The sequence below is a fragment of the Bos grunniens genome, chromosome 17 (genome assembly GCF_055505025.1).
Source record: "Bos grunniens cultivar Pamir isolate PY7600 chromosome 17, Bosgru_T2T1.0, whole genome shotgun sequence".
Lineage (NCBI taxonomy): Eukaryota > Metazoa > Chordata > Mammalia > Artiodactyla > Bovidae > Bos > Bos grunniens.
The window spans coordinates 17,824,713-17,852,105 of record NC_141181.1 but is presented as its reverse complement, the minus strand read 5'-3'; the positions used below and the strand labels follow the sequence as shown (position 1 = coordinate 17,852,105).

General features: G+C 45.2%; 1 protein-coding gene across 5 annotated transcripts in view; it reads right to left on the bottom strand.

Moving 5' to 3' along the window:
• The window catches only part of MAML3 (mastermind like transcriptional coactivator 3), a 535,095-nt gene that overhangs the window by 436,027 nt on the left and 71,675 nt on the right, over positions 1-27,393 (bottom strand). For 4 of the 5 annotated variants that reach the window (XM_086346630.1, XM_086346631.1, XM_086346632.1 and 1 more), the window contains exon 1: positions 22,209-25,547. The exons of the other annotated variant lie outside the window; for it this stretch is intronic. In XM_086346630.1, the coding sequence (XP_086202756.1) occupies positions 22,209-22,679 (471 nt within the window). In that variant the 5' untranslated portion in view covers positions 22,680-25,547. Of the gene's footprint in view, positions 1-22,208; positions 25,548-27,393 lie in introns of those variants that run through there. 5 annotated transcript variants of the gene reach the window in all.

The following is a 27,393-nucleotide window of genomic DNA, read 5'->3' as shown; positions in this document are numbered from 1 at the left end:
CTGGCCCATTCTCCTTCACGTCCACTGATGGTGACCACAGGCCAGAGCATCTGCAGTCGCCCACTGGCCCAGGGCCAGAGGCTGGAAAGTAGCAAAGGGGAAGTTTCTTTGGATCTCTGCCTCCAGTCTCCTCTTAGGACAAGAACTGCTGGGTGTTCCCCACCCTCCTAAAATCAGGAATACTCTCTCTGATTTCTAGAACATCAGAGATGTCACCAAGTCCATATGCTTCTCTTAATAAGAAAGGACTGGAACTTCCCTGGTGGTCAAGCTTCCACTGCAGGGGACACAGGTTTGATCCCTGGTCGGGGAAGTAAGATACTGCAAGCTGTGCAGTGTGACCAAACAAACAAATCAAGTTTAAAAAAAAAAAAAAAGGACCATCCTTCTAAAGGCACAGTGGTCATGAAATTGATGAGATGGTTTAACGGCTGGGCAAACAGGTTTCGTTTTATTTCCGGTAAGCAGGGGCCACGGGGGTCCTGTACCAGTGTAACCATCAGCTCTGTTCTTGTCCACACTCTTGTCCACACTCTGCAGCGTGTCCCTGATCTCTCAGCATCATTTATGCGTCACTAATAATAAGCTTAGGAGAGCGAAAAAGAGGAGAGCCACATACTCCATGAATGCCTGTGTTCCCTAGTCCTCTCCCAGAAGAACAGAGTTCTTTCACTGAGCAAGAGACTCAGTTAAAAAAAAAACAAAACTGGAGAAAGAGATAGTCTTATTAATGTATTGACATTCGCCACAAAGTCTGGCCTATCTCAATAAAGCCACTTTCTGTTTGCATCCACCTGCTCCCCTCCTAGGACTTAAAAAAAAAAAATAGGAAAAACAAAGATGACTTCCAGATAACTATGCTCCTCACAGCTGTGCAGTCAAGAGGAGGAAAAACACCTTTTCTAACTTCCTCTGGCGCTCACTGAGAACTCTGGACTTCAGGGAGGCTATTAGAAAAAGGTTAAATATGAGACTCTATAATGACATACCAAGGGACTCGTGTCAGGGCTGTTTGAACACTACTCAGAAGCAATTGCTGTCGAGAGCTGGCGACCACTTTAAAGAGCTCTGGCGAGGTCTGCACGTAGATGACTCCATGGTGCCCTGGGAGGAGCAGTCTGAAGCCTCCTTATTCTGCACAAACATCCTTGAAAATATTCATGCTCCATTTTTTAATTCCAAGATTACTAGATACTCATATCCAGTAATTCTTTCCTCCACATGGCATATTTTCTTACAGTGTTCTTTGTTTAATTTTCATTTTACAAAGACACAGCTTTATGTACACAACCGTATCCTCTCCTTTCTCTTGCTGCTATAGGGTTTTTGGTCTACATCTTTAGACTCTGTGTTTCATTTACTCGCAACAAAATTGTCAATTGTTTAATATCACCAGCAAGTTTTTACTTCAAAAGTTCTGTTGGTATAACTTAAAAATGAGTATGTAACCCTTTTCTGCCCCTACAGCTAGATCATTCCCCCTATAAAACATGTGGTTATGCCCAGAGCACCTTGCACTATCCACGGCAGGGTTATGAACAACCAGCCACTGGTGCTTTATAATGATAACTAGAAAGTACAGAGTTACACAGTGCCCAGAAGATACTTATAATCGAATCACGGGGCATTCTGTGAATGTTTGGGATGGCGATCAGAGGACCACAAAGTGATACTGTTTCTAACTCTTGCCAGCTAGAATGTAAATGAAGCACCCTGAAATTCAATTATAAGAGTCCTTTAGGTATTAAATAATTATAATACAAATCACATTGCGGGGGGGGGGGGCGCAAGTGTTTTTTTAATTGAACTGTCCCCATAGCCCCTGCAGATTTCTATTTCTTAATAGTTCGGAAAAACAACACAGCTGGAATTTCAGATTCACGGTTCTTCATCCAACTGGAAAAGCTGTACCAAACGCAGAATGTCAATAGGCTGTTTCTACTTTTGCTTTGCCTCCTCCTCACTGAGTGACCTGATAAGTGAGCTGAGTCTCACTGTAGCTCTGCTTATCCCATAAATGTGCTGCATAACAGAATGTCTAATATTATTGTGCAAATATAAAACGGCCAAAGAGAATCCACAAGTTTAATTCAGTGGAACCAAGGATCCTTTGTCTATCTAAATATTCACCTACTCTTAATACCCCAAAACGTCTTATTTCTTACCCTCACCTTCTTCCTCTTGTCTCCCGCGTTTCTTTCCAGCTCTTTCTTCCTCCCCTATTCATCCCTTCCAACTTCTCCACTAGCGCTCCCTGGGGGAGGCTGTGAGAGTTGTAGTAAAACCTCCCCAGTGGCTGTGGGTGGCTCCACGGTGCTCAGGACAAGGAAGACGAAGAGTTAAGTGTGGGTCTTTTTTAGTCATTTTCTTGCTTCCATCTTTTAAAAGGAGAGAAGGTAAAGATTGTTCCCCTAACTCAGGAAACTCAGGAAAGTAAAAGCTGAAATATCTCTCCCAGAACATGACTTGTGAAAATACACCATTAAGGCAAGGTTGAAAGCATGTTCCCAGCATCAAGGAGCTTCTAGAACCAACCCAGCTAGTACATAGCAAACAGGAACCCCTCAATCTTCAGGATGCTCTCTCATCTGGGGCACAGACACGGATCCTCCCGGCCCCCCAGGGCTACAGCAAGGGCCTCATTACTCACACCAGATTTATAGAAGAGGTCTATTTTCCTTCAAATAGAAACATTTTCTTCAAGTCCAGTGATCACAAATGTAAAACTAAAGGCCTGAAAAAGTATCAGTTCCCGCAGAGTGTTCCAATGTAATCTCTGATTAGTCATTAGTAGAACATCACAGAAATAAATAAATATACATACACATACATATGTATATTTTTTTCCCAGCAGATTTGGCCTTGGAATGACATTTGTTCAGGAGAAAAAGAAATTCACTCATTCCAACACCAAAATGAAAGCTTTATGGGTGTTCTGCCAAAAAAAAAAAATATATAAGTTCTCTAGACTTCAAGAATGGGCTTCCCAAGCGCCACTAGTGGTAAAGAATCCACCTGCCAATGCAGGAGACAGGAGACCTGGGTTTGATCCCTGGGTCAGGAAGAACCCCTGGAGGAAGACATGGCAACCCACTCCAGTATTCTTGCCTGGAGAATCCCAAGGTCAGAGGGGCCTAGAGAGCTACAGTCCATAAGGTTGCAAAGAGACACGACTGAATTGACTTAGCACGTATGCACAAAGAGATCAAAAATATGGTGACATTTGGTGCTCTTCAATCAGAGTATCAATGCCACCCGTCTTCTCCTTTCAGCTCCTGAAATAAAAATATTCTCCGGCACGCAGCACAATAGCACAGGCTACCGCTCTTCCTCATGGAGTGTGATTCTCTCTGAAACTCGCCTTCTGCTACGTTTGCAGGAACCACTCTCCCAGGACCATGTGGCCTTTCTGGGCCTTTCCTTGCACTCTGGAGTCAAGAAGAAAGGAACCAGAATGAGTGACCCTGACTCCATAGAAGCTGAGGTCGTAAAGGATTCAGAATGCTGGTACAACTCTGGCCGGTGTGGGGCATGGTCACGGCGCAGCCGAGGAGAACCCTCTGAGCAAAGTAGAGTTAATTAGTCTTTTTATGCACACACACATGCCAGCCTCACACATCTAAAAAATACACCCATGCTAAGCAAAGGGCCTATTTTAGCAGTGTCTTGTAAAAACTAGATAGACGGGTATACACGCTCCCTTGGAGCAGGAACCCTGGCCCTAAGACACTAGCTGGCTTTAGCTATCCTAGTCTTAAGAATCAAGAGGGAACATGCAAAGCACATCTGAAAAGTACTAAACACAAAACAAAGCCTTGGTCACTCTGACCAGAAGTGAGCCCCGGTGAATTAATGCGTCTCTAATAACTCACTGGCATTCCTGCAGAAAATTTCCCTTTGGTTATGGAGCCACTGGGCTGCGATGGAAAAAAAAGATCCTAGTTTCTCCTTTTGGAACAAATGATCTGATTAGTGACCAAAGGAAGGAGGCGTGAACGCTGCCCAAGTCTGAGTCAGCCACAGTACAGCCCGGCTGGCCTGGAGCCAAGAGCCCTCCTGCCAAGGAGACTAGAAGTTTCTGAAGAGCCACCACAGGCCCGATGCCTCGAGTCACTCGGACAAAAGCTGGTGACCGAGTCCAGCAACTGGGTTGCCAGGCACCATATGCTTGGCAATATTGTCCTCCTGCAGCACGGGGGCCTGTGCGCCGGGCTCCTGTGTGCTGCACAGCTGTCAGCCCAGGCGCTGTTTTATCATTATTTTCACTGTTTTATTACTTTTCTGGGAATTCAAATCAGTGTAACCGCGCTTGATGCGCCGGGTGAAAAATGGTGTCTCCCTCCCCCCTCCTCCTTCAACCTAATGAATTGCCTTTTTTCATATCAAAGAGTAATGAGCACCAAACCACATAATATTTATTCATGGAACAAAAGACAGAGGGATGGAGGGGGTTGGGGGAAACAGAAGCCGTTCCTGGGTGTGGAGAGGAGAAAAGCTGGACGTTTTAAAGGAGCTCTTCCTGCTGATCTCCAGTGACACGGGGTTCTGTGTGCAGGAAAAGCCAAACCTTTCCAAGCTCCCACCTTCAAGCTAGTCCTAAGTCAATGCTTAGAGACCCTGTGGCTAAGAGCTCACAGTGACTGAAAGTAACTCATGGCATAGAGTTGACAGTGACCTGGATTAACACTTTCTTTCCCAGTGAAACTCCTCTGCACAGCCTTCTCTCCTCTCTTGTGAGCACTAACCAGGTATATCTCAGAACATTCTAGAGAGACCCCTTTTTTTCCGTATCACATGACCTCCACTGTGGATGAGGGCTTGATCCGGCCCAGGGAGGAAAAGCCGTAGGAATAATGGTGACACAGGAACCTTATTTGCTCATTTCTTTTATTAGATGCTGTGAATTTTACCCACCTCCCCTCCCTTTTTGCCCAAGTCAAGCTCACACTCTGTTCCACGTTTTCTTTCCAATCCAAAAGAAAGAAAATAAGTACAATAGTAGGAATAATTTAAGCCAACCCATGGTTAACCTCCTTCCCTATAGACACTGAGACAGGTCTCCTATGCAAAGCATCCCCAAATTGGGAGGGACTGCCAACTCAAGTTAATATGCCAAATGAACCATGTTTCTTAAAGGCCACATCCCCCAATGGGCAAGTCACCAAAGTGAGAGGAACTCTTTCCTTTAATGTAAGAGGGCTATTAAACAAAGGTCTCTCAAAAAACGACACAGGCTCATGCTCAGAGAGAGATTAAGAGGCACTGAGAACATTAGGAATTTTTAACACCAGTGGCCGAGTTGCCGTTTCTTCCTCCCATTTCACTGCTCAGTATCTTGAATCTCTCCACCTAAAAATCCTACATTCTTATACACACTATTATATATAAAACATCTAAACAACAAGGACCTACTAGATAGCACAGGGAACTATATTCAGTATCTTTTGTAATAACCTATAATGGAAAGGTATCTAAAAAGGAATATATATATATATATATATCTGAATCACTTTACATCTAAAACTAACACAACATGGAAAATTAACTACACTTCAATTAAAAATGGTTTAAAAAAATCTATATTGGGAATAAAAAATATTTTTTAAACTATGAAAAATATTTAAATTCTTAAAAAATCACACCATAATCCACTTCTTCCTATGTCCCGGGCCACCCAGACAGCTGATGAATTTATCTGGATAATTTCACTCAAACCCAGTCATGGAATCCTTTGCTAAAGCAACCTTCTTGCTCCCTCCTCTTACAGTATCAGTTCTGTAAGGCTGTCAAAGCTAATTATCTCTCTTCTCTAATTTATTGCTCTTCAGTGTATCATAAACACATAGATTACAAAAAGTTGAAGAAAACAAGTGAAGTGTGCATTACACTGTGAAGGAAAAGACAGACAAATAATTATTCAGAGTATCCACTCTCTGTTAATAGAGTAATAAAATGGCATTAGGAAGAATGGATGAGAATGCCGAAGCCAGCCAATCCCCCTTCCCTCTTCCATATATGGCTGTCCCCACCCCCATGAGCCAGTACCAGAAACTCCCACACCATCACTTTAGGGTAAAGAGGGAAGCAAAATTCTTAGGTTGGCAGTCCTTTGACATTCCAGACCACAGATCAACACGGAGCCTACCAAACCAGTAACACAGACAACCAGCACCTCAGCAGAGGGAACAGACACACAGCCTGCCCTGCACACACCGTCATTTAGCTCCCTTCCTTAAAGCTACTGTTACATATTTCCAAGTGTTCCAACTCCAATCTCAGACCACAAACTTCAAGTTAAAAGAAAATGCCCCTGAATGATTCATATCAGTTCTTTCAATCTAAGAACAGAATCAAAGGTTGAAAAAAAAAAAAAAAACAGCAAGTCTATTTGAATTTCAATAGCCAAGAAGAGAGCTATCCCAGACCTACAAAGCACCAGTATATGTACTGCTCTGCCACCCTCCCAGTTACCCTGGCATGGGCCAAGTTCATCAGGGTCTCCAGACCTAGTCCATACCTGCCAAAAAATTTTTTTTCCAGTATAGTTATTCAATGTCGTGACAAATAGCTTTTCCCAACAGTCCTTCAACAGGTTCTAAGAAGTAAGCTGCGTGAAATCCAAAATCTAAAGGTGTCGTTTCTGTGCTGCAGTGACGAAAAACGAACGTGTCTTCAAAAAATCCAATAGCAGCTGCAAACCATTTAGGAATTCCCAGGTACACAGAAAAAGACGTTTTCAACCTTTTAGCTGTAACAGCTCCTAAACTGAGAAAGTTGCTTCTTTATATAAACCACCTCTGTTTGCTCAACTTCAGAGGCTCTCCCGGGAAAGGGCTACTGCAGGATGTGAATAGTAAGGGAATGCTACAACCGGAGAGGTGCTGAGCTGCAGACCTCACTGTAAGGAAATACCCGAAGTGATTAAAGACAGATACCACCTGCAGATTCTGTGAAGCGGGCCACTGCTACAGCCACACGTGTTCTCATGGCGGCCAGGAGAAAGGGTGGGCTGAAGTCCCACAGTGGGTTAGAACTGGGGCGAAAGGTACCAAAACAGAATATGCCAGCAGGTACCTGGTGGCTCAGACAGTCAAGAATCTGCCTGTAATTCGGGAGACCAGGGTTCGATCCCCGGGTTGGGAAGATCCCCTGGAGAAGGAAATGGCAGCTCACTCCAGTATTCTTGCCTGGAAAATTCCATGGACAGAAGAGCCTGGCGGGCTACAGTCCACAGGGTCACAAAGAGTTGGACACAACTTAGCGACTAAACAGCATAGGGGATATATGTTTTACCCCCTAGGGGAACTCTGGAATTATTATCACGTAGCCATTCTGAAGCCAAACCTCAAGGTCAAACCATTAAAACAGTTGTATTTCTTTTACGTACTATCCAGGAAATTTTGTCAAGCTTCGACATATGTCCGATTTCTTTGCATAAATGTTAATGTTAACCTCCAGGTATTCCTCTGCAGGAATTATATCCATAGTAATTTGACTTTCTTAAAAAAAAATGTCTAAAACATACTTTTGATAAGGTATGTTTTTTAAAAAACTCCATAATGAGATAAGACTTGATTCTGAGCATTTCTTATCTATCAAAAATCACCTCTGGACTCTTTCAAAAGGAAATAAGAAAATGCTTTTTAAAGGAACTAGAAATTAAAAGTTTATTGCAGCACTGCTATAATATTACCAGCCTTTAGAAAGTAGTTTTTAACCTAACAGCTATAGTCAGATATCTATGAAATAACTAATATTCAAAACAGAGAACCATTTATACTGTCTGCCATCAGTGTAAAGGTTCAATGTTATACTTGGGGCAAAATGCAAGGCAGTTGTCCACCTTTTACATTCATGGAAGTCATCCTTCAAAGAAGACATCTGGGTGCTAGAAATGAAAGAAACAGATCCAGGAAAAATCAGAAACAAACACAGAGAAAGTCAGATGACACTCCTCAGAGGGAGAGTAGACTAGCAAAAACGAAACCCGACTGTTTAAACTTGACGGTCAGCAGAAGAGTCAGAGGTTGAAGTTGGCATTGCATGATCCGACCAGCAACTTGAAGGATGTCTTCGTGGATCGTCCTGGCTGGCCCAGTTTCAGGATCAGGAGCAAGGTCCTTACTTCATGTGCCTAACCAGCTCTTGCTATGTAAGCTACTGGGGCAGAAGATATCTAGCTGTCTTTAGACTGAAGCCCCTCCCCTAAAGTCTGCACTGTGCACACAGCTGCATTAGCTTAGCTGGCCAAAGGGGCTTTTCTCACCAAGATGCTGTGTGGTGCGGCTAAAGGAAATAGAAGCACAGAAAATGGCTGTCACTAGTTAGTATCTAGATCAACAACCGAAGCAGAACATCTGGTTTATTGGAATCACTGGGGAGAGCATGACCTCTAAAGTAGAGGCCAGTCACCTACAGCTCCACCTTTGGTTTACTTCTGTGGTTCAAATCACCGCCACCGACATTCTGTACAAGTCTCCAGGCCCCACTGCCACTGTGACAGAGGTAAAACATGAGTTGGTGGTAAAGGAGATGAGGAGAGAGGGTCACCAAGGCCAGAGGTATGTGGGGCCAGGAGACAGCAAAGAGGAGACAGCAAAGACTTGGCCCTCCGATGAGGGTGCTACCAGGGATTCAATCCCTGGTTGGGGAGCTGAGGTCCCTCATGCCTGAAGGCCAAACACCCAAAACATAAAACAGAAGGAATATGGTAACCAATTCAACGAGTGAGTGCTCAGTTGTGTCCGACTCTTTACAGCCCCATGAACTGCAGCCCACCAGGCTTCCCTGTCCATGGGATTCTCCAGGCAAGAATCCTGGAGTTGCTTGTCATTTCCTATTACAAGGGGATCTCCCCAACCCAGGAATCCAACCCGCATCTCCTGGACCTCCTACATTGGCAGACGGATTCTTTACCACCGAAACTTTTTAAATGGTCCACATCAAAAAAATAAAAATCTTATAAAAATAAAACAGCAGAGCTAACCAAGGACCAACACGTGCAGGGATCTTCATGCTGGGCTCCTGTTCAAACAGATCTGAAAACCTAAAGGCAGGTGAGGACTGCTTCTGCGGAGAGCATGGTTCTTTTGAAAAGGCAGCCGCTCACACCATCTTTTCAAGACAGAACTCTTCAGTCTGGCAAAGGCAGAACAACACTGTAGCCAAGAGTATAGATTTTGGAGCCAAACTGCTCCGGCTCTTATAAAAATACAGACTATAGTTCTGAGAATCTTACTGGAGGGCAGCTGCCATGCCAAAGGTAAATGAAAATGGCAAAGAAGGGTAGTCTTGAGACCACCTCACCTGTATGCTGAAAAGTGATAGGATTTCTCCTGTCTAAACAAACACTGGAGAGCAACTGTCGAGGCAAGTCCATTTTGATGCATTTTCTTCAGTTGGCCAGGTCAGCAGGTTGTTATTACCATGTTACACAGATGACTGGATTAGTCAGGGTAATTGAGCCTGGATGAAGTGGCAACTCACAGACCTGTGATTTTTATGACCACTCAAACCTGCACGCGTGGCCACCCCAGGTACCGTGCCACCCACAGAAAGATATTTTACACATAAAGCCATGCAGGTCTGGAGAACACCAAGCTCAAGAAAGGTACAGAGAACTACAGAAGTTGTTCAAGACAGTGAATGTCCCATGTTCACAGCCTGAACCAGCGCTGGTTAACTAGACTCCTACTCACTTCGCCACTGGGACCAGATGAAAAGAAAGAAAGTCATTTCTGTAAGATGTATGACCAGATATACAGCCTTTAAAAATTAACAGTGTTGACGCAGAGTGCAGTGACACACACCAAGCGCTAGAGCTGATACTTTTTTTTTAAAGCCATATTTTTCAGGAGACACAATTATCACTTGCCCTAAAATGGATTGTAATAAATAAGATCCAGGATCCATGTTAAACAATATTAGATTAAGAGATTTGGCTTCTTCAGAAGAAACAGACTTCTTCTGTTTATACATATTACATATATGGAAGAAAGTCCAAATTTGTGTTACAGAAATCTCACATATGTACAAGGATAAATGGATAAGGATGTCCATTGCAATTAAGTAAGGCTTAATTGGCAAAAAATGAGAAACTATCGGTCTCTTAAAGTATGGGATCACTCAATCAGTTTTGTGATATTTTATTCTGGAATGGGGGGCTTCCCAGGTGCCACAATGCTAAAGAATCCACCTGCCAATACAGAAGATTCTGGAGATGCGAGTTCAATCCCCGGGTCAGGAAGATCCCTTGGAGGAGGATGGCAACCCACTCCAGTATTCTTGCCTGGAGAATCCCATGGACAGAGGAGCCTGCGGGGCCATAGTCCATGGGGTCACGAAGTCAGACACAACTTTTTTTTTTTTTTTGTGGCTGCATCAAGTGGCTTGTGCGATCTTAGCTCCGTGACCTGGGATCAAACCCAGATCGTTGGCAGTGAAAGTATAGAGTTTTAGCCACTGAACCGCCAGGGAATTCCCAGGTAGTTCTTTTTCTATCATGAGGATATGAAGAGGAAGAAAGAGACAAAGGCCCTATCCTCTAATAACTGGTATTTTATTTTCATATTGTTTAATAAAAGTTTTATCATTAAAAAAAGGATGTTGTCATCACCAACATTTCAGCTAACTGAACAACTTCTGCTGGAACATTCTGGCTCATCAACACAGCCCATTTCATCTGTGAACAGTTTCTATTTTCATATAATTGTTTTTTTAATATATTAAACCAAACTTTGCTTCAAATAATCGCCAGCCACTGATCCTAACTTTATCCCCTGGAGGCCACAAAGAGTGCATCTAATCCTTTCTTCACATGACAGCCCTTCAAATATTTTAAGAAAGCAATCATATCATCCCCCAAATCAGACTAAACACCTCCAGGTCTTCCAACTGCTCTTCATGTGACATGGTTTCAAGTCCCTGTGCCTTCCTGCTTGTTCCTTTCCAAATACTCTCTCTCTCTCTAATTTCTTCTAAAAGCTTGACGTCAAGCCGTGGTTATGGTGCCAATGTGTGTGTGTGTGTGCTTAGTCATTCAGTCATGCCTGACTCTTTGCAACCCCAAGGACTGTAGCCCGCCAGGGGCATCTACTCCAAAAAAAAAAAGAAAGAAAACTGATCTTTCTTGTTTTTAAAGCCTTGTTTTTAACAATCACCCTTTAATCTTATTCTCCACCACACCAACTAATCCTCTCCCCTCCACAAAGTGATTTTATTTGAAAAACAGTGAAATAAATGTTGCTACAGAAAGCAGTGCCAGAAACTATAGAAAACTTGCAAGAGGATACAAAGCATCTAGTATCCTTAGGATTTCCTTAAATGTTAGCTTATGGCCTGTGCATTCTCAGTTGCTCAGTCATGTCTGACTCTTTGCAACCCCACATTCTGTAGCCTGCCAGGCTCCTCTGTCCAGGCAAGAATACTGGAGTGGGTTGCCATTTCCTTCTCCAAGGGATCCTCCTGCCCCAGGGATTGAACCCAGGTCTCCTGCATTGCAAGTGGATTCTTTACCGTCTGAGTCACCAAGGAAGCCCAAGAATATTGGAGTGGGTTGCCATTTCCTCCTCCAGGGGATGTTCCTGACCCAGGGATGGAACCCACATTTCTCAGCAGGCAGATTCTTTACTGCTGAGCCACTTGGGAATCCCTGTTAGCTTGTTAACGATTTCCATTAACATGTTCTCATCAAACCACAAAGCCTATTTTACCCAGCTCATCTGAAACATAAATGATGCTCTGCTGTGAGTCCAATGACAGTAAGGACCTGGGTTCATTACTGAATCCCCCGCACCTAGAAATAGTATCCAATATGTAGCAGTTGTTCAGGACCTTGCCATGACACCTCGGCTTCCCCATGAGTGAAATAAGCCTCAGATCACTCTAAGTCTGCACTTACTGCTACTACTGCTAAGTCACCAGTCGTGTCCGACTCTGTGCGACCCCATAGATGGCAGCCCACCAGGCTCCCCTGTCCCTGGGATTCTCCAGGCAAGGACACTGGAGTGGGTTGCCATTTCCTTCTCCAATGCATGAAAGTGAAAAGTGAAAGTGAAGTTGCTCAGTTGTGTCCGACCCTCAGCGACCCCATGGACTGCAGCCTACCAGGCTCCTCCATCCATGGGATTTTCCAGTCAAGAGTACTGGAGTGGGGTGCCATTGCCTTCAGTAGGAGGCAAAAAGTGATAGGAAAGTAATTCATAAAAACAAGCCCAGCATTTACGTAGCACCATAAAATCTTTGGAAGTCTTACGTATATTAATTCATTTGAGCCAAACAACCGCTCCGGCAGGGAGATGGGAAAATGCTCAGAGATGCTAGGCAACTCATCCAGATAGGAGCCGGCCAGGCACAGGCCAAGGCTTTTTAGTGTTTGTTCTACTTAAGAAATCTTGGCTGTAAAGAAGCTGATGGAGGAAACCAGCATGACCGGGTCAAGGTTCCCTTCTTCCCAGGGACTGGCTGTCTATCTCATGGCAACACCGCTCCCCTCTCCACCCTGCAAGTAGTAAGAGTGTTTTTGAAAAGCTGTAAAGAAAGCCTCACTGTATTTTCAGCATTCTAAGGGAGCTCCTTGTTTAAGGCATGGTTTCTCAGTAGCAGCAACACTGATCCTTTGGACACGGTGATTCTTTGCTGCGGTTGTGTTTAGGAGGTTTAACAGCGTCTCTGGCTTCTACCGACTAGACACCAGTAGCACCCTCCAACTGTGACAACTGAAAATGTCTCCCAACACTGCCAAATGTTCAGGCTGGGGGCAAAATCTCCACTAAAGGAGACTCTCTGATTTCAAAGAATCCTGTGGTAAACCCACTTAAATGGCAGAGGTAGTCATTTAAAGAAGCAGGGAAATATTTCAGGAATTTTTTTTTTTCAGATACAAATGATTTTAACATTAGCTCGGAAAAATATATATTTGAGTTTTAGCAATGTCTGCAGGTTCAGAATAGACTACTAAAATCATATGTTACTGCCATAAACTCCCAAGGCACCAGGATACTCTTTACCCCAAATGAGCAAAACCTCTCTTGCCATCCATTTCAGGAGATGTCTCCAAAATCCTCACCCACCTCTTGCCTCTCTCTCTTACCACTAGAGTTTCTTAAAGTCTTTTACTGGGAACCAGTCCCTTTAGATTCACTCTCAATCATCGAGTTACTTTCAGCATCTAACAAACAATCAAAGAAGGAAAAATAACCCACCACTGTGAGAAGGAAGGGCACTAGCAGAGCTTGTCTTTAGAGCTGTGCAATCCTTTTGAGTCACAGTTACAACCCAGGTTGAATCTGCACAAATAGACTCAACATTTCAGCCTTTTCTTTTGAAGGAAAAGAAGCCCCTGTCCTGACATGTGTTTTCTGGAGGTGGAGAGAGATACTGTTAGAGGGATAGGGTAACGGTTCTAACGTCTTCACAAGCACAAGTGACTGTGTTAAGGATCAGAGAGTCCGTAATATGAAACATTACAAAACTAGATTCTACCCAATAGAATGGGGACTTAAGGAGTTAAGACATTCTGGAGGCTGTTAGTTTAAATATTTCATTCAAGTTGTCTGTGGTTGTTAAGCCACTGCTGAAGGAAGATGAGTGTTAGTTACTCTTACTTTAAAAGATTCTACTTCAGCATCTGATGCAAAGAGCCGACTCATTGGAAAAGACCCTGATGCTGGAAAAGATTGAAGGCAAAAGGAGAAAGCAGCAGCAGAGGATAAAATGTTTAGACAGCATCACTGACTCAATGGACATGAACAGTATCTGGGAGATAGTTAGTAGAGGGGAGAAGGAAACAGCAACCCACTCCAGTATTCTTGCCTGGAGAATCCTGTGGACAGAGGAGCCTGGTGGGCTGCTGTCCATGGGGTTGCACAGAGTCAAACACGACTGAAGCGACTTAGCATGCTTGTGTGCATTGGAGACGGAATTGGCAACCCACTCCAGTATTCTTGCCTGGAGAATCCCAGAGACAGAGGAGCCTGGTGGGCTGCTGTCTATGGGGTGGCAAAAAGTCAGATACTACTTTGTGACTAAACAACTTAAGCATAAAAGTCATTCTAACTAATGGAAGGTCCAAATAATTAAAGAGAGGTGTCTAAATTATTCTTAAGAAATCACCTTCCTTATGTCAGAGGAAGTACTGCAGGTCTTTTGAGATTTTTATTAAATTCCCCCAAGAATAGTAGGCACAGCTTGCCCTTAAAAAAAAACCCTGAACCATAGTAGTAATGGCTTTTTCTATGCACATATGTATCGTGGCCCTAAAGGAACACTGTGCTTCTTTCCCAAATGGAGTTGCTTATCCATAGCTAAAAAGTCCCTCAACTGTTTAACAGATGGAATAGCCAGGTATATTTAAAAACAACAAAACTGTGCATCTTCTCCGATCCACGGGATGGACCACTATGATCTTTAAGTACTCATTATATGGCAGGCCCTCAACTCCATCTTCTGAGTAAGTTTATCCAGTATTATTCCTTTAGTTCTTTAAGCTTTGCTCAGATCAGATCAGTCGCTCAGTCGTGTCCGACTCTTTGTGACCCCATGAATCGCAGCACACCAGGCCTCCCTGTCCATCACCAACTCCCAGAGTTCACTCAGACTCACATCCATCGAGTCAGTGATGCCATCCAGCCAGCTCATCCTCTGTCTTCCCCTTCTCCTCCTGCCCCCAATCCCTCCCAGCATCAGAGTCTTTTCCAATGAGTCAACTCTTCGCATGAGGTGGCCAAAGTACTGGAGTTTCAGCTTCAGCATCATTCCTTCCAAAGAAATCCCAGGGCTGATCTCCTTCAGAATGGACTGGTTGGATCTCCTTGCAGTCCAAGGGACTCTCAAGCGTCTTCTCCAACACCACAGTTCGAAAGCATCAATTCTTTGGCGCTCAGCCTTCTTCACAGTCCAACTCTCACATTCATACATGACCACAGGAAAAACCATAGCCTTGACTAGACAGACCTTTGTTGGCAAAGTAATGTCTCTGCTTTTGAATATGCTATCTAGGTTGGTCATAACTTTCCTTCCAAGGAGTAAGCATCTTTTAATTTCATGGCTGCAGTCACCATCTGCAGTGATTTTGGAGCCCAGAAAAATAAAGTCTGACACTGTTTCCACTGTTGCCCCATCTATTTGCCATGAAGTGATGGGTCGGATGCCATGATCTTCGTTTTCTGAATGTTGAGCTTTAAGCCAACTTTTTCACTCTCCACTTTCACTTTCATCAAGAGGCTTTTGAGTTCCTCTTTACTTTCTGCCATAAGGGTGGTGTCATCTGCATATCTGAGGTTACTGATATATCTCCCAGCAATCTTGATTCCAGTTGTGTTTCTTCCAGTCCAGCGTTTCTCATGATGTACTCTGCATAGAAGTTAAATAAACAGGGTGACAATATACAGTCTTGACGAACTCCTTTTCCTATTTGGAACCAGTCTGTTGTTCCATGCCCAGTTCTAACTGTTGCTTCCTGACCTGCATACAAATTTCTCAAGAGGCAGATCAGGTGGTCTGGTATTTCCATGTCTTTCAGAATTTTCCACAGTTTATTGTGATCCACACAGTCAAAGGCTTTGGCATAGTCAATAAAGCAGAAATAGATGTTTTTCTGGAACTCTCTTGCTTTTTCCTTGATCCAGCGGATGTTGGCAATTTGATCTCTGGTTCCTCTGCCTTTTACAAAACCAGTTTGAACATCAGGAAGTTCACCGTTCACATATTGCTGAAGCCTGGCTTGGAGAATTTTAAGCATTACTTTACTAGCATGTGAGATGAGTGCAATTGTGTGGTAGTTTGAGCATTCTTTGGCATTGCCTTTCTTTGGGATTGGAATGAAAGCTTTGCTAAACAACAACAAAAAAAAGTGTTTTGTTTTTCTAAGTTTAGGAAAATTAATTAGTCAATTTTCCAAAAGTTCCGTTTCCATCTCACAAACATGAATCAATGAATTTTTGGAATGTGTTTGTCTGAGAAGAATGTGTTTGTATTTTTTAACGAAAATTTAATTTGGGGGATCCAATAACTCCAGCATGGTCATCTGTAAATCAACTTTTTTTGTAGTGTCAAATTAGTTTGAAACAACAGGCAAATAAGCATATTATTTTACTTAAAATGTCATGCAAAAGGGGAATGACAGCCTGAAACTGTTATGAAGTCACTAGCATCAAGGCTAATGGTGACTAAATAACAAAGACCTGTTATTCCCTTAAACCTAGCTTAAATAATACTGAAAATCTACCAAAAAAATACTACATTGTCAAAGTCTTGGATGCAAGAGTGTGATTTAGCATTTTCACTTCTATGAAGCACTATGAACTGGGTACCAGTACCGTAAAATGTATGAATGACATTTAAAAATTCAGTCTATTCTCTATGATTTGCACTAATGAAGAATAAATGGTATACTAAACTAAACCCATAAGTAATCCAAAATAATTGATATCTTATCCAATTCATTACTTAGGAGGAAGCACTAAAATCGTCTTCTTCTTGCTTCTTCCCAACCTTTGGTAAAAGTGCGAAAGATCAGTGAAAAGACCAAAAGGTTGGCAGCAGGCGGAGAAAAGAAAAACAAAGCAAACAGCTGGATCCGAAAACTCAGTAATCAGCCTCTGAAAATGCAAAGCTATTTGGGAGAATTAAAATGCAAATATTATGAAAACCTTGGGACTGAGTTTTAAATATGTCCCTTTTTATAAGATTTTGATGTCTGATTGATGTCACAGTTCTCTATGATGGGTAATGTGGAAAGAGATGACAGAAGTTAGCCATCTTAAGCTCAGGAATGTAGCACAGAAGTGTTAATTAACACACAAGGAGCACTGATCACAAGTAAAACTCCATGACATTAAATAAAACATAAGTACTAGAGATGTCTTCAAAAATTACTGTGTAGTGTACAGAATGGTTTATTATACTGGATTCCTTCTCCGGTAGCAGCACTAATGAGAGAGAGAGAAAGAGTCCTGCATTCATATCTCAACCGAATGGGAAAACCCAATCAGGAAACCTTTTTCACAACAGTTGGCTATCAGTCTCAGAGAGATATGTAGGAAACAACTCTGTACAGCTCCATTTCACTGTTTAAACTTCTCATCCTGCTTTCGGAAATGTCAGTACACCATATCCATGGACTGTTTATTTTCTTCGTATCAGGTGGCAGAACACCTCCAAAGATTCTAACGACGCAGGATAGAAAGCATCAAACATGCTATCCCCCTGAAAACTCAGCTTCCCCTGATAAGAAACTCAGCCTGAAGAGCATTTTAGATTATGATAAATGACTAACTATGCTTTCACTTTTCTGATCATTGGCTACCCATTACTAAATAAAATGTACCACAACTAAAGAACATACATAACACAATTAAGTAAGTATTGGTGCTTCTTGGCCTTCTTCTTTTTTAATGCTTCTTGAGAATTAAAAGACAAACACCTGTGAAGAGAAATGAAATTTCAAAAAGTTTTTCACAAACTTAAGGCACACCCTGTGTGGGCTATGGCAAGTTTTTCAAGAGATACTGTCAAATCCTACCACCCAGAAGAGCAGTAGAAGGATAAGCCAGAGAAAGGTTCATAAGAAAGATTCAGAAATGGTTTGACATAACAGGCTTGCAAAAACACTTGACTACAAAGCCAACAATTTACCTTCAACAGGATAAGCAAAGGCAAACCAGCTTCATTTATAAAGAGGTTTAGCCCTGGACTAGTATATTGATATTTCCTGTATCTCTTCCAGGAGGTGATGAGAAAGAACACTTTGGATCAGTTCAGTTGCTCAGTCGTGTCCGACTCTTTGCAACCCCATGGACTGCAGCGCTACAGACCTCTCTGTCCATCACCAACTCCCAGAGCTTGCTCAAACTCATGTCTATCGATGCCATACAACTGTATCATCCTCTGTTGTCCCATTCTCCCCCTGCCCTCAATCTTTCCCAGCATCAGGGTCTTTTCCAAAGAAAAGACTAGAAATGCAAACACTTTGGATAGACTGTAGTTTTCTCTAAAACTCAGCATTTAATCTGCTTATTATCAAATAAACAACGTGATAAACTCTTAAGAGCAGGAATCACATAGATTTATGCAGTCTCTAAGCTGTGTATAAATTAAGCACACTGTTAAAGTTATGATAGTGCTGATAAGTAGAAAGGTCATGAAAACAGAATATATCCAGGTCAAGTAAACTACCACCATTTGAGATTCTGAAGGCTGCATCCTCATGTAGCATTTGGTATGCCTGAATGAGAATGAACTTGTCAATTGGAATTTATCTTAAAATTTTATCCCGGGGATCAGTTTCAAGTATAGAAAATGAACAACGTCTCATTCTGCTACAACAAGCAAAACTACTTCAGGAAAACCCATCTTTTCAACTGCACTGTTCTTACCAGCAACTCTTGGGGGTGGGGGCGTGGGGGTGAGACCCTTCTGAATAAATAGTGTGTAGAGAAAGTCATTTAACTACATGTCTAGAAACTATCTTTCACCTGAGGGAATGCAGCTTCAAACCCAGGCCTGGGCCATCTACTCTCTAACAGGCTATGATGTGTGTACTCAGTCATGTCCTGCTGTTTGCAACCCCATGGACTGTAGACCGCCAGGCTCCTCTGTCCATGGCATTTCCCAAGCAAGAACACTGGAGTGGGTTGCCATTTCCTTCTCCAGGGGATCTTCCCAACCCAGGGGTCAAACCCACATCTCCTGCCTCTCTTGCAGGTGGATTCTTTACCACTATGCCACCTGGGAAGCCCAGGCTATTATGGACCCATACAAAAACCTAAGCCCTTTCCAGGAGCCTGGAGCCAAGGAAGATTTCTGTCTCCTCACCCACCCTGCTTCTGGATTGCTTGCTTGTTTTTCATGTCTATGCTTGTAAATGTGAAAGGTAAGAAAACAAATCAAAAGAGGTAAGCCTTGATTATTAGACTGCCTTCTGAACCCAAATCAAGCAGAAAGAGAACTAATCGATATTTACTACTTTAGACATATTGGCCCTAAGAAGGTAAACAATAGCAATAAAACAGAAAAAAAAATCCTATTCATCTTTATTTTTATCATCACCATTATTATTATCTGACTCTGGTTGACTGTTGCTTTTCTTTAAGGCCTTCCAAATAGCTCAATCTAAGAACAAAATATAATTGCTCTGTGCCCCCTCTCCCAGAGCCCAACTAAAATCCAGCTGCTAATTCAAGATCAACATTTTCTTTGCAACCTGTTCTCTCAAGATTTTTACCTCTTAAACAGGTCAAGTTGAAATACTCTTTCATTTCAGGGATCTATGTAAAATTTTGAACTAATTATCTTTAAAGCAAAAATAACTTGTAGAGGAGGATGTTAATTTGTTCCCCTTTATTTTATATGGTACATAGAATTTACATGCAACTCGGCTTAAGATTGGAGGCTGTTGATTTTCATTACACTCATCACACAAACTTGTGCCACGTATCAATGGGAGACGCACGTATGAAATACACTTGAAGCTAAAATATACTCCTGTACATCAGTCTCATCAATAAGCTAAATTATTGTCATAAAACTGACAGAAAAATGTTATTTTCAGGCAATCATTTTTCAAGTTTAGTTGTTAACTTGCTGAACTGGGATTCGCCATGAAATGTACAGCTTACGACTCGTCTATTCAAGTAAGCTCTATCTTTTCATTTTCAAAAGCAAGCTCTGGTTTGGGCTTGCTGCGTCCTTCCAGATAACATCAGGACCCTGTACTGTCTCCCACCTGCGGGTGTATCGTAACCCAGGCGCGCGCACCAGGAGTCCCCCTCCTCTCTACCCCTCCCAGGGCCCATATGGCCCCCACGAGGGAACACAACCCAAACGCTAAAACTTTCTGGCTGCAAACTCTACTGCTCTCGCCTGCGATCAAAAGCGACCGGGCACCGGCTTTTGTTCCCGCGTTGCCCAGCTGGCGCGGTAGTCCTCCAATCCCGAAAGGTCGGCAGAGAGGCGGTGGGACTAAGATTTTGGAACCTCCCAAAAGAAGCCCATTCCTACGCAATCCGAGCGCGTGGAGCTTACAAAAAAAAAAACAAACAGGAAAAGAGGGCGTGTAGCAGGCAAGGGTGACATTCCCAGTGCCTTTCAAATGCTACTTGAGTCTTATGTACAAAAGTGAGTCTCCTCGTCCGTGGAAGGGCCTAAAGGGGGCGGGGAGTGACAGACGGCGCGGACCCGGAGAGAAATGGGTACCACCAGGGCACGCGAGATACAGTCGAGATGCAGGTCCGCCCCGCCTCCGGGTACAATCAGAAAAGCTAGGGTGTCAGTGGTTTTCGGCTTCCTGTTTGTAAAGCGAGAACCTCCCTCCTTGACTCTGTGACCGTCGTTCTTCCTCCCCACCGTGTCCGCCTCTTCGCGCACGGGCGCGGGGGGAGCGCGGGTCCCCAGGGGAGGGGCAGGGCCGCCAGGCGCAGCGCCCCTCCCAGCCGGGCGGCCTCCCGAGCCGAGCCCGGCCGCGAAACGGACAAAGCGCCTCCCGCTCCCTCCCCCACGGCCGCGTTCCAGAAGGGAGGGGGAAGGCGGGCTCGAGGAAGGTGGGAGGAGGAAAAGAAGGGGGGGGGGGCGGGGAGGCGAAGGAAAAGGAGGAGGGAAGGTGCTGCCGGCGGGACTGGGCAGGATCGCGCCGAGGAGGGAGGGGAGGGAGGAGGGGCTGGGCGGCCTCGCAGAACCCGGAGGAGGGAAGGATTCTTGAAGCCCAAGATAAACAAATTGTTCCTCTTCACGTGCGGGGTGGGGGGAGGTGGGGAGTGAGCGCAGTGGCCTCTCCTCTTCCCCTCCCCCCAGCCGGCTCTTTGTCACGGAACGCCCGGTGAAAGCCGGCGCCAGCACCCGCACCACCCCGGGCGCCTACGACCCTCAGACCGGGGACGTGCGCTATTGATACGCCGCACACCGACAGGGCCTCCCGCACCGCCGATCGAGGTGCGGTCTGCGGGGTAAACGGGCGAAGGCGGACGGCCCCGCTGCGCTCCTGGGTTCCCACCGCCCGCCCCACCCCGCACCCGCGCGCAACCCAAACCAGGGCGGCGCGGCGGGGGAGGGGGCTGCAGACACCTTTCCCAAACTTCCGGCTCCCAACCCCCCCGCCCCAACCCCGAAAGGAAAGCCAAAGAACCGGAGAGTGGAGATAGGAGAAAGGATTCTACCCTCAGGGTTAGGGGGTGGGAACTGCCCCTTCCTCCCGAGAAGTTAAGCCATTGGCTGCTCCTCCTACCTCGAACCCACCCACCCAGCCATTTAAGCCTCTTTCACCTCCCCACTACCTTCCACTCCTCCAGGCTTATCAGACAGGCCCGGAAAGTTGGTGGGGAACGGGGCGGGAGACAGAAGCGGAGAAAGCTCTGTGCAAGCAAGTTTAAAAGGAGGAAGGGAGAGAATCCCCTGCGAAGTTGCGTGGCGGGGACTCTCGGCGCAAGCCCAGGGAGTCTCTCTCCCCTCCCGCCCCGGCGAGCCGCTCCTGCCTCGACCCTCGGGGCTGCTCCACCTGCCGGGCCAGCTGGGGGTCTCGAACCGCGAGGGAGCGCACCCGCGCCCCGCATCCGCGCGCGCCCTCACCGACGCGCGCGCGGGCGCGCGTCCACCCTCGCTTGTTTCTCACCCACTTCAAAGTTCATTCACAAAACTCTTAGACTTTCTCAGCCCAAAGTGGGTGAGCCGGGGAGAGGAGGCGAGAGCATCTCCGTCCCTCCTCCTCCCCACGGGGTTCGAGAGCCTGGTGCCCGCCCAGAATCTGCGACAGCATCAATTCCTCCCTACACCCAGCGGATGTGCTGAGCGGGGTGGGCGAAGGGGGACGGGTCTGGGGAGCCCAGGAGGCGAGGTGAGGGATGGGGTAGGGAGCGGTGAGGAGGAGGAGCGAGGTTTCAACTCGGTACACTCTTTCACATCGGTATCTAAGAAAGGGAGAGGGGGGTAAAACTTTTCCAGTGCCTTACTCCGACGCTCCTCTAGGCTCCCTCCGCCCCTTGCAGTCGTGACTGGCTTCTCCCCCTCTCGCCCCCTCTTCCCCAAATCTGACAACCCTGACAGATTAACAGGTAGCGGCGACGGCAGCTTTTACCTCAAAAAAGTTGACGTTAACCCTTCGGCTTCAGCCCACCTCGCCCGCCGTGCAAATCAGATCCCCGCGCCCCCTTGTTAAGAAGCTCCACGCGCCCCCCCGCCTTCATGCGCGCGCCCCGTGCCCGCTGCCAGCGCGCCCTCACCATGATCAGCGTGTGGTTCCTCTGCTCCGCCGAGGCAGCCTCCGCATCTTGCTGGGGTTTGCTCTGGTGCTGTTGCTTGCCGGTGCCGGCGCCCGATTTCTTGGCCCTCTGTTCCAAGGTCCGCTGGTAGAGGTTCACGGTGTCCCGGCGCTCCAGCTCCAGCTGCTCCACCTGAGCCTGCTGGTACCTGTTCTCGCAGTTGACGTGGTGCCGCCGGCAGCCCTCGATGCGCTGGCGGAGCCGCTCCACCACCGTGCTGTGCTTGGGGACGGCCGCCGATCCGCCGCCCGGGCCCCCGGAGCCGCCGGTGCCGCAGCCGGCAGCCGGGTGATTGCTACACGGAGCAGCGGGAGTACTATTGGGAGTATTATTCACACCGATCCCGGCCCCGCCGAGGCTGCTGTTCAGGCTACTGTTGATGCAAATACTACTGCCATTCGCGGCAGCAGCGGGGGCTGCGAAATCCCCCATCCTGCTCCCCGGGCACACTATTTTGGAAGAACTTTTTTTATCCACCCCCTATCAGCCTCCTCCTTGGGTCCAAGGATTAAAATAGTTTAAGTGGAACGCGGGGGAGACGCAAGCACATGGATGGAAACAGCGATCCCGACCGGGCGAAAAAAAAAAGGGGGGGGGAGATTTTGGGGTGGTTTTTTTGTTTCCTTTTTTTAAACTGTAAAGCTCGAGGGGAAAAAAGGGGGGGTGTTATCAGAATACCATCAGACACCTATCAACAAAAAGAATCACAACAAACTGAGCCAGCAGCAAATCGGGTTGCAACTCAAGGGAAGATCCGCTCTTCGCCTGCCTTCTTTTCATAATCCATTATTTTCTAATAAATTCCAAGAGATTTCCGGTGGTTGGCAAGCATTTTCTCCCTACGTACCGAAAAACACAACCCATGTACACACACAAGCATATGCCTCCAGTGCGGACACGCGCGACACACACTCACTCCACACCGCATCGGAAAACGGCAAGCTTGCTTATTGCATTTTCCTTCCACAAAAAAGTTTTGGTGTTTATGCCGCCCCGTGTTCTCAAAGTACTTTGGCTGCTCAGTTGCATTTCACAGGAACCTAGATATCGAATCCTCGGGCTGGGGGAAGTAAACACATGGACAGTCCGAGGCGACTGCAAAAGTAGATCGGTGAAGTCCTTTGCAAAACGCCGCGCGGAGAGCAGCCCCTAACGCTCGGCTGGGCTGCCGCTGCCGCCGCTGCTCCTGCCACCATCACAATGATCAACTGCTCGCCGCCGCCGCCGCCGCCGCCGCCGCCTCCTCCTCCTCCTCTCGCTCCTCCACCTCCTCCTCCTCCTCCATGCCAGCGGAGTGATATCAGGACGCGCGAGCTCAGTAAACACGGCAGCGGCGGCGGCTGGAGGCCGTGAGACAAGCCCGGGGACACGGCGCAAAACCCGGCCCGGACTCTCACCCGGCAGGAGCGGGCGCGGCGCGCACCGGCGCCCGGCACCCAGCTCCCGCCTCCCTCTGCTCTTCCTCCCCGCCCCTCGCACGCCCCTAACTTCACTGCCACCCGGCCTGGGAAGTCGGCGCTGGCAGAAAAGAGAAAAAGATTCTGGGGGATCTCGGGAATTAATCAACTTTTGACCTGTGCGTGTGTGTGTGTGTGTTTCTGTGTGTGGTGCGCGCGCGTGCGCGCGCCTGGGTGTATGTGTGCGTGTGTGCACGCGCGGACGGCCGCGTGGACGCGCCTGGCTGGATTTCCTTATTCTGAGCGAGGTATCAAGCGATCCCAAGTTGTTGATATACATTTATGCATATTTTGCAGAACTGTGCATGACCAGGCAGAAACATTAAAGCTTCGCAGCAGTTGTCTGTCATCCTTATCCATATGGAAAGAAAAAGGCAAATACTGGCTTGTTTTTAAAACCCCAGTAATAAGTCCTCTGTAGTAGTAACCCTACTTATGGACACTTTTTCAAACTCTAGGCCAATCTTAACACAGAAAAGCGGAATTCTGAAGAAAAAGAAATAGGCAACAAAAAACTTGGAATGTTATTTGATTCGCTGTGCATGATTGTTGTTATTAGGGCAATTATTGTTTTACTTACCCTTGGAAAAAAATTGAAATAAAGCAAGCAGGGACTTAGAGGTGAGACTAACAGTACATTTTAACAGACTGTTTTGAACACTAGGTGCTAATGACAGCAGTAATTAAGGGTCCTTCCTAAATGAAGTGGAAAGATTGCAGATTTCATGGACTAAAACTATAGGAAAAACACAGCATTTCACAGTTTGTCATAAAACAAAAACAAGCAAAAATAACAGGCACACTTTATTGCTAGATATATTTCTTTCTGTTCAAATGAACTTACAAAAAAGTACAATTAAAATGGAATAGCACCCACAGAAAGTAACCCGGACTTAACCCGTTGCGTATATACATAATTTTGAAACAATTAAAATTGAGGAACAGTTTCTGTGATCATCAGTAGGACAAGATCTTGATTGTGAGCTGTTTGTAATAAGGCATTTTGTATTATCTCAATAAATCTTATGGAATTAGTTTTTTGGGTAAAAATACACCCCAGTTTTCTAAAATAGCCAGGAATAAAAGAACTTTGGATCTCATGCATTAATCATGAGATCTGATTTAAACCATCTTCATTTCTTGGCATTGCAGATTAGCATAGGATGCTATTTCTAACCTCATAATGTCAGCAATAAGAACCAATATTTTTCTTCAATTAATCAGATCTATATGGTGAACTTTATCTTTACCATCCTTTGGATTATACGGTAAAATGGGCAGCAAGATACTGATTAGCATGTTGTGAGGTTCCCTCTAAGTAGGGAAACCAATGTAAAAGAGTAGCTTTCACTGAAGTTGCCATACTTTTTCAGAGGGCTAGTTATTTAACATATAATCTTCTGTATCATAACTAACTGCCCCTCCTTCACATCTGTTAGGAAATTAAACTTAAGTTCTGTAGCAAAAAAGTCAGTCCTGATTCTAAAAACATAGAAAAAATTGTAAGAAATTGTAAGAAAATGACATCACAAAGTGGCCTTTGTCTATTTTACATGTGCAGTAAATAGTATCTCTATTAATTCAGGAAACATATGGCTTCATTGGGGAGAGGAAGCTATGACTCCGCATTCATTCACTCTGTGCTCTCTGCACGGGTGTCTCATTCTTACCCCTCCTCCTACCCCACCCATACAAGACTACAATTTGATTAACAGAGGCAGTGAGTTTGAGAGTCTTGAGCATTGAGGCTTCTGTCTGGAGACTTGGATTCTAATTCTAGCTTTTTTTCCTATGCCTCGGAATTTAACTTTTCATTGAGAGTTTGTCATTCTGAAAAAAAAAAAAAAATCCCAACAACAGCAGCAAGATGCATTCCCATCAAGTTGTTCATGTGTCCTGTGATGAAAGGAACCCAAAAAATACACAAGAATTTGCATCCTTCCCTTTGGGGCATCAGCTGGTGGAGGAGGAGCGCTTTGTGGCTTTATCCCAGAGGCCCTCCAAGGCTGGGAGAGCTACTCTTGCACAACCACAGTATAGTCTGTTGCCTGGGTTTAGTGCATGAGTGGACTACAACACAAAAAAATGGCTGGCTGGCTGTTCGCGAGTATATGTACACACACACACACATACACATACTGCACCCATCTTTCTTCTCATCAAGATAGTGGGAGTGGCTGCCAGAAGCTCTAAGACCAATGTGTGGGGAAAGAAGGACTGTGAAACTGTGTGATGGCCAATGTGGGGAGAGCCTTTAAGGAAACTGACGTGTGCAGTAAGTCCTCTGCTGTGGCACATGTGAGGTCAGAAACCCCATCCTCACTGCGGGACGATTAGGAGAAAGAAGCAGGAAGTGAACAAGATGTGAGTCTTCAACAACCTAGGCATACCCTGAATTACAGGTGTCCCTCTACTCCAGTGACTTTAGAAGAAGCAAAGCCTTCTTTACCGGCCACCCCGAGGTTTGCATGATATCTTCCTACCAGACTGCCAGCTTTTCTGGTCACCATCCTGAAGATCTGCTCAGAAGTCATAGAGAAGTCCAAGTTCTGGGGAAGTGATTTTAGTCCCTTCCTAAAGGACTACCGCGCACTCTGATGGTGTGACCAGATTTATCTATTATGTAAGCCTGCTACATAAAAAAAAGATCTTCACAACCAAGATAATCACGATGGTGTGATCACTGACCTAGAGCCAGACATCCTGGAATGTGAAGTCAAGTGGGCCTTAGAAAGCATCACTACGAACAAAGCTAGTGGAGGTGATGGAATTCCAGTTGAGCTCTTTCAAATCCTGAAAGATGATGCTGTGAAAGTGCTGCACTCAATCTGCCAGCAAATTTGGAAAACTCAGCAGTGGCCACAGGGCTGGAAAAGGTCAGTTTTCATTCCAATCCCAAAGAAAACCAATACAATATTGTAAAGTAAAAAATAAAAAAATAATTAAAAAATTTAAAAAAAAAGAAAGCAATGCCAAAGAATGCTCAAACTACTGCACAATTGCACTCATCTCACATGCTAGTAAAGTAATGCTCAAAATTCTCCAAGCCAGGCTTCAGCAATACGTGAACCGCAAACTTCCAGATGTTCAAGCTGGTTTTAGAAAAGGCAGAGGAACCAGAGATCAAATTGCCAACATCCGCTGGATCATGGGAAAAGCAAGAGAGTTCCAGAAAAACATCTATTTCTGCTTTATTGACTATGCCAAAGCCTTTGACTGTGTGGATCATAATAAACTGTGGAAACTTCTGAAAGACATGGGAATATCAGACCACCTGATCTGCCTCTTGAGAAATTTGTATGCAGGTCAGGAAGCAACGGTTAGAACTGGACATGGAACAACAGACTGGTTCCAAATAGGAAAAGGAGTTCGTCAAGGCTGCTTATTTAACTTCTATGCAGAGTACACCATGAGAAATGCTGGGCTGGAAGAAGCACAAGCTGGAATCAAGATTGCCAGGAGAAATATCAATAACCTCAGATATGCAGATGACAACACCCTTATGGCAGAAAGTGAAGAGGAACTCAAAAGCCTCTTAATGAAAGTGAAAGTGGAGAGTGAAAAAGTTGGCTTAAAGCTCAACATTCAATAAATGAAGATCATGGCATCCGGTCCCATCACTTCATGGCAAATAGATGGGGAAACAGTGGAAACAGTGTCAGACTTTATTTTTGGGGGCTCCAAAATCA